General features: G+C 29.8%; 2 protein-coding genes across 3 annotated transcripts in view; one reads left to right on the plus strand and one right to left on the minus strand.

Moving 5' to 3' along the window:
- Positions 1-4,433: 4,433 nt before the first annotated feature.
- Positions 4,434-15,341, minus strand: part of LOC145319242 (innexin inx2-like) — a 244,112-nt gene continuing 233,204 nt past the window's right edge. The window contains exons 2-17 of one of the 2 annotated variants that reach the window (XM_080161249.1): positions 11,504-11,584; positions 11,119-11,159; positions 10,780-10,852; positions 10,427-10,483; positions 9,991-10,025; positions 9,637-9,690; positions 9,124-9,185; positions 8,357-8,428; positions 7,994-8,066; positions 7,415-7,511; positions 6,505-6,601; positions 6,188-6,283; positions 5,810-5,907; positions 5,540-5,587; positions 5,371-5,451; positions 4,434-4,789 (exon numbers count right to left, since the gene is read on the minus strand). In XM_080161249.1, the coding sequence (XP_080017375.1) occupies positions 4,678-4,789; positions 5,371-5,451; positions 5,540-5,587; positions 5,810-5,907; positions 6,188-6,283; positions 6,505-6,601; positions 7,415-7,511; positions 7,994-8,066; positions 8,357-8,428; positions 9,124-9,185; positions 9,637-9,690; positions 9,991-10,025; positions 10,427-10,483; positions 10,780-10,852; positions 11,119-11,159; positions 11,504-11,577 (1,170 nt within the window). In that variant the 5' untranslated portion in view covers positions 11,578-11,584 and the 3' untranslated portion in view covers positions 4,434-4,677. Of the gene's footprint in view, positions 4,790-5,370; positions 5,452-5,539; positions 5,588-5,809; positions 5,908-6,187; positions 6,284-6,504; positions 6,602-7,414; positions 7,512-7,891; positions 7,965-7,993; positions 8,067-8,356; positions 8,429-9,123; positions 9,186-9,636; positions 9,691-9,990; positions 10,026-10,426; positions 10,484-10,779; positions 10,853-11,118; positions 11,160-11,503; positions 11,585-15,341 lie in introns of both variants that reach the window. The other variant, XM_080161248.1, reaches the window with a different exon arrangement.
- The window catches only part of LOC145319245 (putative acetylcholine receptor chaperone), a 5,878-nt gene continuing 4,400 nt past the window's right edge, over positions 13,864-15,341 (plus strand). The window contains exon 1 of the mRNA XM_080161251.1: positions 13,864-14,518. Within this exon, the coding sequence (XP_080017377.1) occupies positions 14,427-14,518 (92 nt within the window). The 5' untranslated portion in view covers positions 13,864-14,426. The remainder of the gene's footprint in view (positions 14,519-15,341) is intronic.

Below are 15,341 nucleotides of genomic sequence, written 5' to 3' on the forward strand. Positions count from 1 at the left end.
AATTCAAAAAAGAGTGTTTTCACAAAGTGACTTATTTCCTATGTAGTTAAATAATTTTTATTTAATTAAAATGAAAAGAATGAAAACTATACACATAAAAGATACATGCTTTTTAAAAATATTTTAAAAAATAAGTTTGAATAATCTTATATTTTATCATATTTGTATATGTGACAAAAAAAAATTTGTTGTATTTCGTAAATGTTTGTTGTCATCTTTCACTATTTAACCCTTTACAGCCAATTTTTTGTGTTTTAAATAAGTGATGGAAAACAAGCACGATAAAGTTAATTCATTGATATATTGTAAAGAATTAAGTTTTTAATGAATTAATTTAGATGAAATCAAAAGGCCTAATTTTACTCTATACCAGAATACTATATATATGAAGCAAAACACTCTAAAAGCTACGAATTTTACCCAAATAAAAAAAGACCTTTTGCTCTGATCAAAAAAGACCACAGCAACAGTAAAATTAATTTTTAAATCCCCTCTAAAAAGTTTATTGGGGACTTAATTCAAATTTAGGCTCTGCAGTTTAATTCTACTGGTGTCATAGTATATTTTTGATATATGTTTTAAAAATAGGTTAAAAACAGTTTAATAGTTGATTATAATAGTAATGAACATATGCATTTTGGTTTCAGATCCAGTTACTCCTTAAATCTAAGTTAATTCATTTAAACGACTTACCCTTTGACTATATAACTTTTATCTTAACTGTAAATTTCAATAAAATTGTACTTACTTTAACTATGTATAGCATAAGATAATTAACATTGATATCTAATATTATAACATAAAAAACTAAATCTATCCATTTTTATTCTATGGCAAAATAAAATTCTTAAAGATCTTTATATAAAAATAGCATTGAGAGTTGAATTTGCAGTAGGTATTGTGTAGGTATTATAAATTGATATTTAATGAAAAGTAAATTTCTAAAGACTTTAAGTTTAAGTTGTGTAACATCTTCACTTTGAATACAAAACTCCTAAATGATAGACGCAGCTTCTATTCAATCAAATGAACCTTTATAAAAAAAACCCAGAAATTACATATAGATACTAATGTCAAAAACTTATTGTGTCAAAATTTACTGTGACACTCAAAATGAACTAAATTTAGAACCGGGTAAAGTTTCACTACACCTGCAGCCTCTAGGCAAGGTCAACTTAAAACGAAAAAAGCTTATAAGTAAAAATTAAATAATGCTATTTTAACAAAAACGTCAAAATCTTAAATTTAAATTAGTATGATAATTTCCATAGTAACAATGATCAATGAAAATGAGGGACAGACCATTTCTTCAATGTTTAATTCTAAAGCATAGAAAATTAATATCCGGTGGATTAAAACCGGTTCGTAGCAGTACTGAAAAATTATGTATAGCATCGTATTATTTCCAGTTTATACGAATATACAAATTTACAAGAAAAAGATTAAAACAAGTTGTTTTAGCCCGTGACTTCTACATCTCAGGGCTAAAAAACTGGTTTTAATTCTAGTATTGTACATTTCTATATCCACGGAAAGCTGTTTATAATACGTTTCGAAAAATAACTATTCTATATTCGTATCAGTAGTCAACTGTCTGTAAGAATTAAAGAATTATTTTTTTTCTGAAAATAATTTTTATCTCATATTTTATTCATAAAAGAGTCGAGGGAGTAAATTTTGGGTGTTGAATGCAATAAATATGAATTCTTTATTATTTAATCAATATAAATTTACATTTTTATTACTCTCTATGAGTCGTTGTATGTTCAATTGGTTACTATTTTACATTTATTATCAGTGTTCTTGTTTTACATTTGTAGAAGCGAAGCTAGCATACAATTTTGGTCTGTCCGTTGTCTTTCTCTAGAATGCAGCCGCTGATACCACTTTCATTTTATGAAAATAATATCAAAGAAATACCTTTAATCATTAACATAAAATCATAGAGTATTAGTATGTTAGAATAAGTATGGCATTTAAAACCTAGAGACCACAATTTTGTGTAAAAAGAACTATCCTGTTAATTTGAAACGTGTCTTCTAACTACATCTTGGCAAACTCAACTATACAACTCTATTAGTGCTCCAAATATTGATTTGTAAATTTACATTTTGAACAATTATTATGCTTCGCTTTTATTACTGTTTTCATCCTTGTTTTTCAATTGATATAAATATATTTTCTGTGGTGTGGATTATCAATAGAGCATTTGTTCTTTTCCCTTGGAAATATAAGAAAATATGAATATTAATAACACTAGTAACTTGCAATATTAGGGATCTAAAGGGATAAGACAATGGCCGATAAATTCTTGTACATCCCCAAAGATAATACACAAAATTACATCTATGGATTGCAATTAGTGGTTAAAAGTTTGAACAATCAACTTTATGATGCAACCAATAAAAATTTGATGAAAGTCCCCAAAGTTGTTAAGTCAACGAATAAGAAAACGTTATTATCAAACTTTGGAGACTAGTGTAATTAACAACCCAATGTCCCCTCCCTACTCGAGCAATTGTAAACAAGTTTTCTCGTATTCATTCGAATCCGGTGGATAGGAACCGGTTCTCATCCATACGAAAAAACTATGTCTATCATCGTATTATAACCAGCTTTCTACGAATATAGAAATGTACAACCATAAGATTAAAACTAGTTTTTTAGCCCGTGCCTTCGGCAACTCGGGGCTTAAAAAACTAGTTTTAATCTTATAATTGTACATTCTATATCCGCGGAAAGCGGTTTATAATACGATGAAAGAAATAACTATTAAAGATTTCAAACCTTTTTTTGAGTTAGGTTGGATTGTGTAAGGTGCAAGAGAGCCCTAGGAGATATCGTACGTGTTTATTATATTGGGTTATATTTCTCATTTGATCATTCATTTTGACTTTTAACTAGAATTTGTATACTTAGCTTTCAATAAAAAAATACTATGAAAACTTTTAACTTTTTTCCCTAAATAAATATAATCTTTTTTTTTATATTTCGGATATTTAAATTAACACACAGTTAACATCTTGCAGTTTAAATCAGTTCTTTATCTTGTGCATCATTGAATTATTAAAACTATTCGTTGAATTAATCTAAATAACAAATTTCGTGTTTATTAACGCAAATAACTAACTTAGAGAGCTGTGTTTTTCAACACTTTTTTTTAAAATTTAGATTATTGTTAATTTTTTACGTCAATCCAATTAAAGTATTATAAAATATACAGAAACATCAAATGCAAATGTAAACGAAATATATCAATCGAGAGGTTCCGTGATTTTCTTTAAAATTCTTTGTATATGCATCTGAATCCTAACTTCAGAGAATAAGGGCTACATACATATATTTCCTTAAAAATTCAATTGTTTTTAAATCTAAAAAGGTCACTATCTATAATACAAAGTAGAATAATGTCTGTCAGTTTGTCCGTCCCTTAGGATCTCGGTCACCACTGAACAGATCGGATTCTACTCTTCAGGGTATATACCTAATGGTCCTATGGTGATTTTAAGCTATTAACATTAAAATGAAAATTTCCCCCAGCCCCCCCCCCCAAAAAAAAATGTTTTTAGGCAGATAAATAGCAGCACTAGAAATACAATTTTTTTTCAAAATTATGTCTAGAGGCTAGGGGCGAAGCCGCTAGTAGCATCATAAAGGACCATCCCCTCCCTCCTGGGGATATTTCAGGGTCAGGTGTCTAAAATGAAGAATATGCAAAATAAGTTTGTAACCACCCAAAGTGTAATGTTTGGACAGTGGAATAGTTATCACATTCAATTATAAACAGCTTAAAAAAATATCAAAATGTACGATTATAAGATAAAAACCAGTTGTTAGCCCCTAGAGGCCAATGGCTATGTTGTCCTACACTACCAAATTTTGCACATCTTAGCTAAACAACTGACTGAAGACATAGTAATAGGAATAAGCGTCTACTAAAGAGAATGTTAAAGTTTATTTTTTTTATTTCAATGAATAGAATCGAATATAAAAGATTATATGGTATACAGGAAGAGAATAATGGATGATTAACAGGGAGTAAAGGAGGGGCAATGGGCAATTAATTCAATATAAGATTTATCAAAGAAAGGGCATGAAATCCAGTTTAATACAATAAATTTGTAGGAAATTATAAAGGGATTGTTAATTGAATAATAGATTTCCATAGCGTCATGTAAAGTGAAATCACAACTTGTTTTTGATGAAATATATTTAGGGTTTTTGGTGTGATTTTTAAATTGAAAGATTATTGGACCCGGCCAGCTGCTAGCAAGAATATGACTGCCCCTTTTTTTTCTGTTTATTTCCCTTGCCCCTTGCCCCCACCTCCCTTCTCCCTTCTCCCCGTCTGCTACATTCCAAACTAACACAACGAGTGTTTATTTCCCTTGCCCCCACTTCCCTTATCCCTTCTCCCCGTCTGCAATATTCAAAACATACATAACGAGTAGCAGCATTTCATGCGCAAGTCCCCAAACTCAGTCGGAAACGGCTAAATTCTTGCACATTCCCTTTGAGCCAGTCCCCAAAGTCTGAGACTCCTAAAAATTGAATATTCGATCCATTGTCCCCTCCCTTACTCCCTGATGATTAATCAACTTTCTTCTATTTTACGTAATAAAGGGTTGTAGATTAATTAAACCAAAATTGTCCCATATCTCAATGTAAACATGATTATTATTTATTAAGACTTTCTCTGCTCCCCTTCTCTTGTTCCTCCCCTTCTTCATCTGGATAGTATCCTACCCCGGGCCTGTGGATCACTTCAGCTAGCGCAGAAAATAATGCTCTGAAATAATATCAAGTTTTTTTCAAATTAGATAGGAATGCGAAGCTCTTTATAGTGCCTATAAAAATGACGTCATACAATACACATTACCAATTCTCAGACTAAATTACCGATGGCAGGCCAGTATACATTACAATTGACCAATGGTTGGTCAGTATAACATCATTTTTTATAGACACTATAAAAAACTTCTAGGAATATTAAATGCGAAGCAACTCTACATGTGTCCGTTTATTTTGTGAACTGAATTATTACTCTATGGCCTCTCTACATTTCTTTAAAAACTATTAAACTATCTATCTATAAATGCAACCGTCTTTGTATCTTTAATCTTTATATCTAATAACATACATATCTATTAATCTATCCATCCATTTATCTATCTACTAATTATCTATAATCTAAACTACATATCCATCTACATATCTAAATACCTAAAAATACAACTATCTTTCTCTCCAATTATTGATCATCTAAGCATTTATAAATGGTCAAATCACAAAAAAATTATGAACTTTCTACAAATTGTTTCGAGCATGTTTGCTCTTTTCGTGAAGATGCAAATTTAAAACTGTGCGTACCTGTCAATATTTCTGGCTACCAGGTATAGTACCAACCAATCTCCGTACTTCAGATGCTTCAAGATTCCAGCTAATCTTTTCCTAATCAACAAAAATATTTATCATTAGTAAAGAAGAATAGAGTATAGACAATCAAATTTGCTCTGCTAAAAATGAGTATTTAATTTACCTTCTACTTGGAAAGTGGGGAAGGACAAAGCTGACCAAATAAGCATTTCTAAAAATATAATTCTCTTCAATATTACATTTATTATATCCTTATACATAGTTTTAGAAGTACAGTCTCTTGCAAGAAAAGCATTTTGAACACACAAAAAATATTTAGGCATTAGAATCTTTTCAAAATCTCAACAGGATGTATAACTTTATAGGTTATGTATCTTCATTCAAGTAAAATTAATTTAAAATGATAATAATATTAAATCAAAATGAATCTTACCTGATAATTTTAGAAAAGAAAAGTGCAAAAGAAAACATTTGATCAAGAACAGTTATGAAAGCCAACGGTAACAGAATTAGCCATAGAATAAAGAACAACTAAGAAATTATAATAATTAATTTTTTAATAAAATCAGTTATCTTTGAAAGTTTATAATAATATATTTTTTTTTCATATGATGACACACAAAACTACCCCTTCTGTAGATTATTGGATGAAAAGTCTGAAACTCAACTTGATAAACCAACTTATTAAAATTATATAAATGTTCCCAAAGTTGTTAAGCCAACAAATAAGAAAACGATATTGTCTCTCTGGAAAAATTCACATAAATATATTTCTTTAAAAAATGAAGAAAAAAATAATGAATTTTGTAACCTTTTCATTTAGCATATTAACAGGCATAACACAGAGGGCATCATAGTTTTGTAAGGTTCCAGAGGCACCATACAGGTTCATTGTACATTTGGTCATCTACAAAGCAACGGAATGTTCAATATGATCTCAAAAAGTTAAAGAAACTTTAACATTTTTAGTTTTAATGAATTCCAAATTATGAGACAAGTTTAAACTTTAATAATGTTCATGAAAATGTAAATAAAAATCATATGATTAAGCCTCTATCCTTTGAATAATCATTTAAGTTTCCGCTAAAAACTATACAAGAAATATAAATTGCAGTATTCAATTGTTACCTTAGGGAAAACTAATTCCGCAGGGCTATGAGTAGATTCAAGAATGTTGTATTGAATCAACTTCCAGCCATATGTCAGGAAATTTTGACCCATATACCTGGAAAAAGCGGTTAATAATAGTTACTTATCGCATAAACAGCTTTCCGCGGATATAAAAATATTCAATTATAAGATTAAAACCAGTTTGGTAAGCCATGAGATGCCACAATCACACCACGGGCTAACAAGACTGATTTTAGTATCATGATTGTACATTTTTATCATAATACAAAACTGTATATGATACGATACGATACTTGATTTGATAAGAAAATATCCTTTTCTTTAAAGTATTTATTTTTTGTATCTCTGTTAAAATTTTGTTGACCAGTGAACCGTTTGAGTTTTGTTTTGTATCTAAATCATAGTCTTAGAATTGCTTTTATTTGGCCCCTTTTTTTTCTTTAAATTCAAACCCCCTAGATGTTAGGGGCGAAGCCACTAATAATCTCTTACAGTAAAACGACAAAATGGTATTCTTTCTGCAATAGCGTAATAGACAGACAGATGGAGAGAAAAAGTTGATTATTAAAATACTAGCACTAAGCCCCCAGAAGCTTGTTAAGAGAACCATATTGGCCCAGTGCAGTGGTTAGTGAGAGCTCAAGCGATAGCAAGATACACAGGCAGAAAGACATCTTGTTGCTTTTGTTGTTTTGTTGTTAAAAGATTTATTCATCTTATGGAACAAATCATACAAAATAAAATAGTTAGAAATACAAACAATTTTCATTAAAAGGAATAAATCATACATTTAAATAAAAAACATAAACATTTTAAAGAAAAATAAAAACAATGTCTAACTACGCATAATAGCAACAATAGTGTTAACTGTTGCTTTTATACAAGGATTTCCAAAGAGAATACTAACCAATTGATAAGAATGATGTTTGTGACAACATTGACGAGGTTCATGAAATCACTGATGAACAATTTCCTGGCCCACCAACAATGACTGTTGTAGTAATCTAAACAAATAAACAAGGATGATAACATCCATAAGTAGCAAAGCATAAAACTTATAATAAAAGTGGACAGATCACTTGAGATATTTAGTTGAACAAATATTTGTCATCTCTCCAACAACGACATTTATAGATGTTAAGTTAGGGTAAAACACTAGAGGGGGAGGGGTTAAATAACTGTATATCCACATCTCAAAGACCTTGTGCTGACTCTCAATTGGTTCTTTAAAAATCAATAGTGTCGGGAATATTAACACAGCTAAGTACCAGAAAACAATTTGCTAGCAGGCGAAAAAGGTCCTTAAAAAAGATAATAAAGATATAATAAAAAAGCGTAAACCTTAAATTCACGCAACCTTTCATTTATTTATATCTAGTACTACCTTGCAAATATAGATGAATATCGCCCAGCTTATCATCTCTATTCTCATTGAAGGGGATCACGTTGTTAAGATTCTAAAATGGTATATAAGATAAATGTGGACCTTGTAGGTAGACGTGAATGCCAATAAGTCTATCAGATCTAGCCTCGTTGAAAGGCAGGACGTTGTTTAGGTTCTAAACATATTGAAAATTAAGTAAAAAAATAGCAATTGTCTACCATTTTAAATATATAGATTGTAAACAAAATTTAAAATAAATTGTATTTGTTATTGTAGATTAGGTTGGGTTAAGTTACGTAAGCCCTGAAGGGCTATAGTCTGTTGCTCTATTTTCTTGAAGGATGTGTAACAATTCCATGAAAAACACTGCACATAATAGTTGGCGAGATTTTAGGATTTTATACGTGTTGACAGACGGAGATATAAATGAACATCGACCTGCTATGTAAAAGTAAAATGTAGTACCTGAATTAAATGGCTGATTCTGCCATCCAACGAGAACTTATACATGTTGTAAGGAGCAAAAAAAGTTATTGCCTAAAATTATGCAAACAATTATGTTCATATAAAAGCGTAACAATATAAAGCTAGACTTGCTAAACTAAATGTATAGATTTAACTACTATACAACTAACTTTGTCCGCCTGTCATCTGTCTGTCTGTAAATACAAAAGGAACATAAAACTTCTATTTGTGAAATATAAATTACTCATTAGCAATTAGAAAAAAAGGCTGAGATTTCTATAGAGTATTTTCTTGAACATCTACTCCATAATTTACTCTATTCATATGTATGTCTGTTTGACTTGGAGACAGGAATAAGAAATATTTACTTCAACTTGAGATATATATCACAATATTATTAAAAATTTTAATGGACAATCACTCAATTATGAAATTTAAGATTATTTTCTTTTTGGCTTCGAAACCGATTTATATCCGCTAGATTAGAACCCGGTATAGCATTGTATTATAGACAATTTTCCACGATTATTAAAATTAAAATCCTAAAATTAATTTCACTTTTGTTAACCCGTGCCCTCGGCCCATCGGGGCTAACAAAGCTCGTTTGAATCTTTTCTTTTTTTTCTTTTAATATCTACGGAAATCGGTCTATAATACGATGCGATAAATAACTACTCTGGGCTTTTCCAATTCCACTTTTGTTTCAACTTAAGACTAAATAGATAGAGATAAAATCTTTTTCTGTGGAAAATAATTCATATTTTTACCTGAATGAAAAACAAGTAAGGAATCCATTGATAATAAGAATGATAGACAGGATCCTCTCCAGCTAAAGTTAACATTTAGTATAATAGTTAAAAGATAATCTTTTATTCTAACAAAATTGTGTTTTTATTTCAAATAAACGACAGTAATTTATTACTTTCCGTTTTTATTAAAGATTGATATAAAAAGACGAGCTGAATTTATATGTCGTCTTCAAGTTGAGATAGTTCTGCCTATACCTTAGAAATGGTTACTACGTGTTACACAAAAATAATTGAAGTTAAAAGTCTTTACATCGTAGATAACCAAACAATAAGGATAACAAACCTAATTCTTTTTATGAACGTTAAAAAAACTATTTATATCAGAGACAAAACTTTTTTATCTTAAATTTGATCAAATATACAATGTTCAATTCAAAATCAGAACAATTCGTTAGACAGACTATAACATACAAACGTACGCATAGAAAACTTTGCTTTAAAAAGTATCTACACAATATTAAATTTTTTCACCTTGCATAGGTTTAACACCAAAATAAGCACTTTCTCTACTGGCTATTCTGTCACCTGTAAATGTTATCAAGTATGTAATGTAAAAGTTCCTGTAGAAATTAAAATTATATTTATCCTATCTCGAGTGGTGTGGTAACATGGTAAAAATTAGATTAAAGACAGGGGTAACGATATAATTATCTTCACCTTTTATATTCCTTTAAGTTTTAAAACACCCATAATGAAAGGTTGTGCACGTCACTTGAAAAAAATTACTACTCACTTAAAAGTAGATGATTTTGTCATTGGCTGACCGACTATTGACAATTAGAGTACAACTTGATTTTTAAAAATCTTCTAAATTCTAAATTTTACCTACTAAATTCTTCGGTGGCAGTGTAAATGTTGAACTAAATAAAATAACTTTGAAACTAAATTTTTATTCGTTATATAAGGAATGGTATCTTGATGACTGTAAAAATTGTAGGGGATTGTTGGGTGTACGGATAATAATGAACCATAGTTATACATGGAATAGCTGCACTCTTATTAAGTTTAATGTTTAAGAAGTACCTAATAAAGGATTAATTATTACTTGGATCCTACACCAGATTTTCATGTTCTCTAATAACGTAAATCGTGTAGCGGGCTAAAATAACGATCTCCATCTTTTTACCCTACCACCCCCCCCCCCCTCCTACTGGATGGACGAAATGGCCAATACATGGCAGTGGAAAGGGCAACCTAAATTAATGACAATTTTTCTCCTGTCACAATATGCACGTATATTCTACACTATACAACCATTTACCTAATGTAGCAGTATGAATTGAAACTTGCTTCTGATATGTGTGACTCCTCGTTCACACTAAAACAAAACAGAGGGACGATAACTTCTCACAGATTTAGAAAAGAAGACAAGAGTTAATAACCCGTAGCCAGTAAGCACCCTGCATTAATAAGTTATTTAAAATACTTTTGTCAAGGAAAAGTAAGGAATGCGATATACCCCAGGACAACCTTGTTGGAGAAGGTTTAATTTTTTTTAAATAGCTGTTTTTAAAAGATATTTTGCAAGTAGGATTTCTGTTTTAACAGATTATGATTATACAGCAAAAGTGAGATATAAATATATTTTTTTGTCTGTCTTTCCTGTTTGCCTACCTTATGCAATGGATGTGGTCACCAAGTAATTCTTTTCCAAAAACTATGCAGGCAAAAAAGGCAAAAACTGTCCCTAAAAGTATAACAAAATTGTCAAAGATCATTTAAAAAGACAGTAATTTAAAGTAGCTATTTCAACAGCCATTTTTAGAAGCTGTAACTACTATATTGAATTACATTGTTTGATCGCCAATGTTTTAGAAAATCCAAAGCAACTAGCAGTAAGAAACTTTATCTCACCCAGCAGTTTTCCAAAAAAATCCAAAGCCAAAGTCACATAATAGCCTCTTAGTTTTCTAGAGTTTAGGTTTGTGTATATAGAATTGTTTAATAATGCACCTGTAAATCTGTTTAGTTTTGTGATTAAACTTGTCGACCATCTAAAATAAATTAGTTTTAAAAAAAGAGTAACATTTATTTTAATGTGCCTACGTCTTTAGACATCGTTATTTTGTGCTTTCCATCATAGTGCCTAGCGAGTACAGTAACACCCCTTAATAAGGGGATTCTACTATATTTTATTATACTATAAATGAAACCCATTTTGGGGGGTTGGCAACTTTGCGGGTTTACACTGTACACAATATAACATATCCTAAACTGCTTAAGAAAACAAAATCACCTCTGCCCATATAATATCAAATATGCTAGAGGTGGTTTAAGTGCTCGACTAGGCAATTTGAGGGAAATCGCTCATTATTTATGGCTAATCAATAAGACCGACCTGCAAGAATTTTCATCCACTTCAACGCCACTTAGAAATATTCCATTAGACAAAAAGTCCAATATTCCTGCCATTTTTCACCTGAATAATAAGATACACCTTATTTGGTCTATGGACAGTAGGTGGTTGATCTTGATTGAAAATTATTGTTATTTTTTTTCGCTAAACTTAAGGGCGCTTTTTGGATCACTTATTAACCCCCATCTTATCTTAAAATAAATTCAAGATGAGGGTTTCGGAGTATTTTTTTATCGTTTGTTTTTACGTTAAGTACGGTTAGGTCGGGTTATATTGAATAGCCACGCAGAATTTGATCACAGCAAGTATAAACCCCGCAGGTTTGCAACCCCCTTAGTTGTCACAAATTGGAAAAAATATCTCCCCCCCCCCTTATGTTCATTTTATTGTTAGAATGAGGAGAGTTGGGAGGGTAAAGTTATTAGTGCTTGTCATTTCAATAATACCAAGCGAGACATAATTTTTGTTATTCCCGGTTTGCAACAAGAGTGAAAATGGATATATTAATAAAGTTACTCATTTTTACATTAAAGGATACTGCGCCTTCAATAAATATTTTTAATCTAACAAAACTGATAATAACAGGATATTTATTAAAATTAACTAAAATAATGACAATTAAAATCAACACCTCCTCCCATTTAAAACTGATAACAAAAAACTGAACAAATAATAATGTCATAAAAATCATCAAAAAAAATTAGGACGAATAGAAAATCCATGAAAAACCACAAATGCATTGATAAAGTTTAAATATGATAATGATTTGCTTTTGCTATTATTAAGTACAAGATTTAACTTTTTTTATATTACTAGTGGGGCAGCAATACCAGCTTCGGTATTTTTTCCCTAACCCAGTTAAGATGATGATAATTTAGAACTTGTAATTTATATTTTGCCTTATCTAAAAAAAAATAATCAATGATGAACCAAATTACGACGACATTTTATAATGTAGTTTCTACCGGCCTCAAGAAAAGACATTATAATGATCTTACATACTTTTACATAATCCTTTTCCAAAACATACATTTGTAACATGCACACACAAACACACACACACACACACACACATAAAAAATTATCATAGAACAAGTTAGGAAGATATAATAAGAAAAGTTTAGTTAAGCTAGGTCTAACCAGGGTTTAACTATTTATCTTAAACTTCTTCCTTTGTAAAACAGCTTAAAACCTGCAAATACCTTTCTAAACAAACTTTAACGTCCATACACAGTCACTAAATTAATACATAGAATTTAAATTGTTAAATTACCCATTTCGATTTTTGTACTGAAAAATCTTGATTATGTTTGAAAGTAAAAGATAGGTCTAATTTATTTTTGAGGGTATAAGGTAAATCCGCTTGAGAGAAATCAACCCCGGAAAACTATTCTTTTCTAAAATTTATCATATATCAATTCTTAAAACTAAAATTAAAATTGGAGGGCTTGCGCTCAAACATCATTTTAGATGCTCCTAGAGGCCTCACTTGGATGAGTACTTATTGATAAATGAAATATAACCCTAAAATATTCAAATTAAAGCTGTGATTTTAAATAGTCATTTATGTATATTTGACTTAAATAAGTCTTTTGATAATATTGTTTTAAAGAGCTTAGTGTGTCAACTTTTTATACATATTTTAACAGTTTATGTAATTAGTTTTCTTTTTATATTATTCTATGTTAACACGCACACACACACACCCATGTAAACTTCCACAAACACACACACACACACATATTCATCAATATGCACCATGAAGAGAGGAAAGCCTTTTCATTCACACTAACACACACACACTCACCTCTGTAGGGAGTAGTGTGTGTGTGTGTGTGTGTGTGTGGAGAAAGAATTAGAAAGGGACCCGGTACAATGTTCGAATAATAGAGGATTCTAATGTAACAACAAGGCAAAATATTTTCCCTTGAAATATATAATTCTAGACAAAATATTTTTATTCATTATAATCTAGAAATATCTAGAGATTTTATATTTATTTTTCTAGGAAAATATTAAACTAAATAATAATTAGAAAATATTAGAAAAAAATCATATATATTTAATAATGGATTTGTGACAAACGAACGGACATTTCTTATTTATAGAGAAGCTTCATCATTAAAAAATGTTATTAATAATTTCTCTGTATGTGAAACTAAGCTTTTTGAAATAGATGTATGAAATTAATTCAATGGAATATACAGCCCTGTCGTCCCTTGGCCGTATCGATTGAGTGACTATTTATTCTTTCTATGTTAGTATATTACATAGAATAGTTCTTGGCATCAGCCAATAGGGCTTAATATAGTGTCATAGTGCTGAGTTAGGGATAGGACAAACATTTTAAAATTAATGTATTGTACAACCAATCTTTCGCTCAAAAACATATAAGAAGAAAATCATATCTGAAAAAGGAAAAAATAAATGCAAATCTATAATTGTCCTATCCCTCTAAGTGCTACAGTGGGTTAGTAACCGGCCTATGGGATTAGGCAATTACTTTTTTTCTTATTGTCAATTGATCATTTATGTTATTTAGTGTTAATTTTGTTAATATTATTTTTTATAAATATTACTGTAACTCTATAAATTTATATAAGTAATAATATTTGAAAACTTTATAGCAGGAGATTTTAGGACTGAAGTTTTCTAAATAGTTGGTTTGTGCTTTTTAGAGAAGTACTTACAATGTATTGTGTTTAAATTGTTGAATATGTAAAGTTTTTTTTAAGAAAGCTCATAGTAAATTTAAGTCAGTGTACTTTAATTCATTTAAATACCACGAAGCCTATAACTACTTATTATTTGTATAAAAAATGTATAAAAAGTATTGATTTTCAGACTACCTCACAAGCAATAACAATTAACTTATTATAAAAATAAATATAATATAGCTGTAAAAATGACAAAAGTTGTCCTGCGAAGCCTGAACATTCTCCTTGGAATATTTTTTATATTTCTGGGAGTCCTCAAACTCACCCCTGTTATTTCAAAGTTAGAATAGTTATTTATTGCATCGTATTTTGAACAACTTTCCGCGGTTATAAAAATATACAATAATAAGATTTAATCTAGTTTCAATATTATGATTGTAGATTTCAAAATTCGTAGAAAACTGAATATAATACAATGCTAATTTTTCTGTATGGCTGAGAACCGGTTCTAATCCACCGGATATAAATCGGTTTTAAGGCGATACGGATACTAATTAAATATTTTCATAAAAAGCGAAGATCTATGTATGACAAATGGACGGTTACTCGCAATTCATTTTTGATATAGGATTATACCTAAAGTCTGTGGAATCGTTTATCTAAATTCAAGTCATCAACTAAAGGCTGATTTTATTATAGCTAAATTTCATGGATAAAAATTTATAATTTTTTGTAGTTAAATTGATTACCTAGTTTGGATTATGCAAAAAAAATATTTTTTTTTTAAACGGGCTTTTGGAAGAATAGCTATGTCCTCTTTGAGACAACCCTTGTAACATATTAACGTATGTTAAAAATATGTAAGCCTTGCTTTCTTCAATGTAGATACATCTAAACAAGGATGACAACAACCATAAAAGCGAAGCTCTGAAATGTTAGTGACTGAACATTAAATCTTGTAGAGTGTCAGAATTGAATAATCAGAATGTTAATGCATAAGTCTAAACAAAATTTTAAGTAAAAATGTTGCAAAATTTCTTAAATACAGAATACTGTTTAAAGACATACTTATTTTTTAGGACTTGACTATAGAGATGTTCGCGTATAACTTTGAGTTTATAGGAATCACTTTCTAAAAGTCAGATTAATTGGATAATTATAAC

Source organism: Acartia tonsa, chromosome 5 (assembly GCF_053477335.1).
Source record: "Acartia tonsa isolate MP-2025a chromosome 5, ASM5347733v1, whole genome shotgun sequence".
In the NCBI taxonomy this organism is placed as follows: Eukaryota; Metazoa; Arthropoda; class Copepoda; order Calanoida; family Acartiidae; genus Acartia; species Acartia tonsa.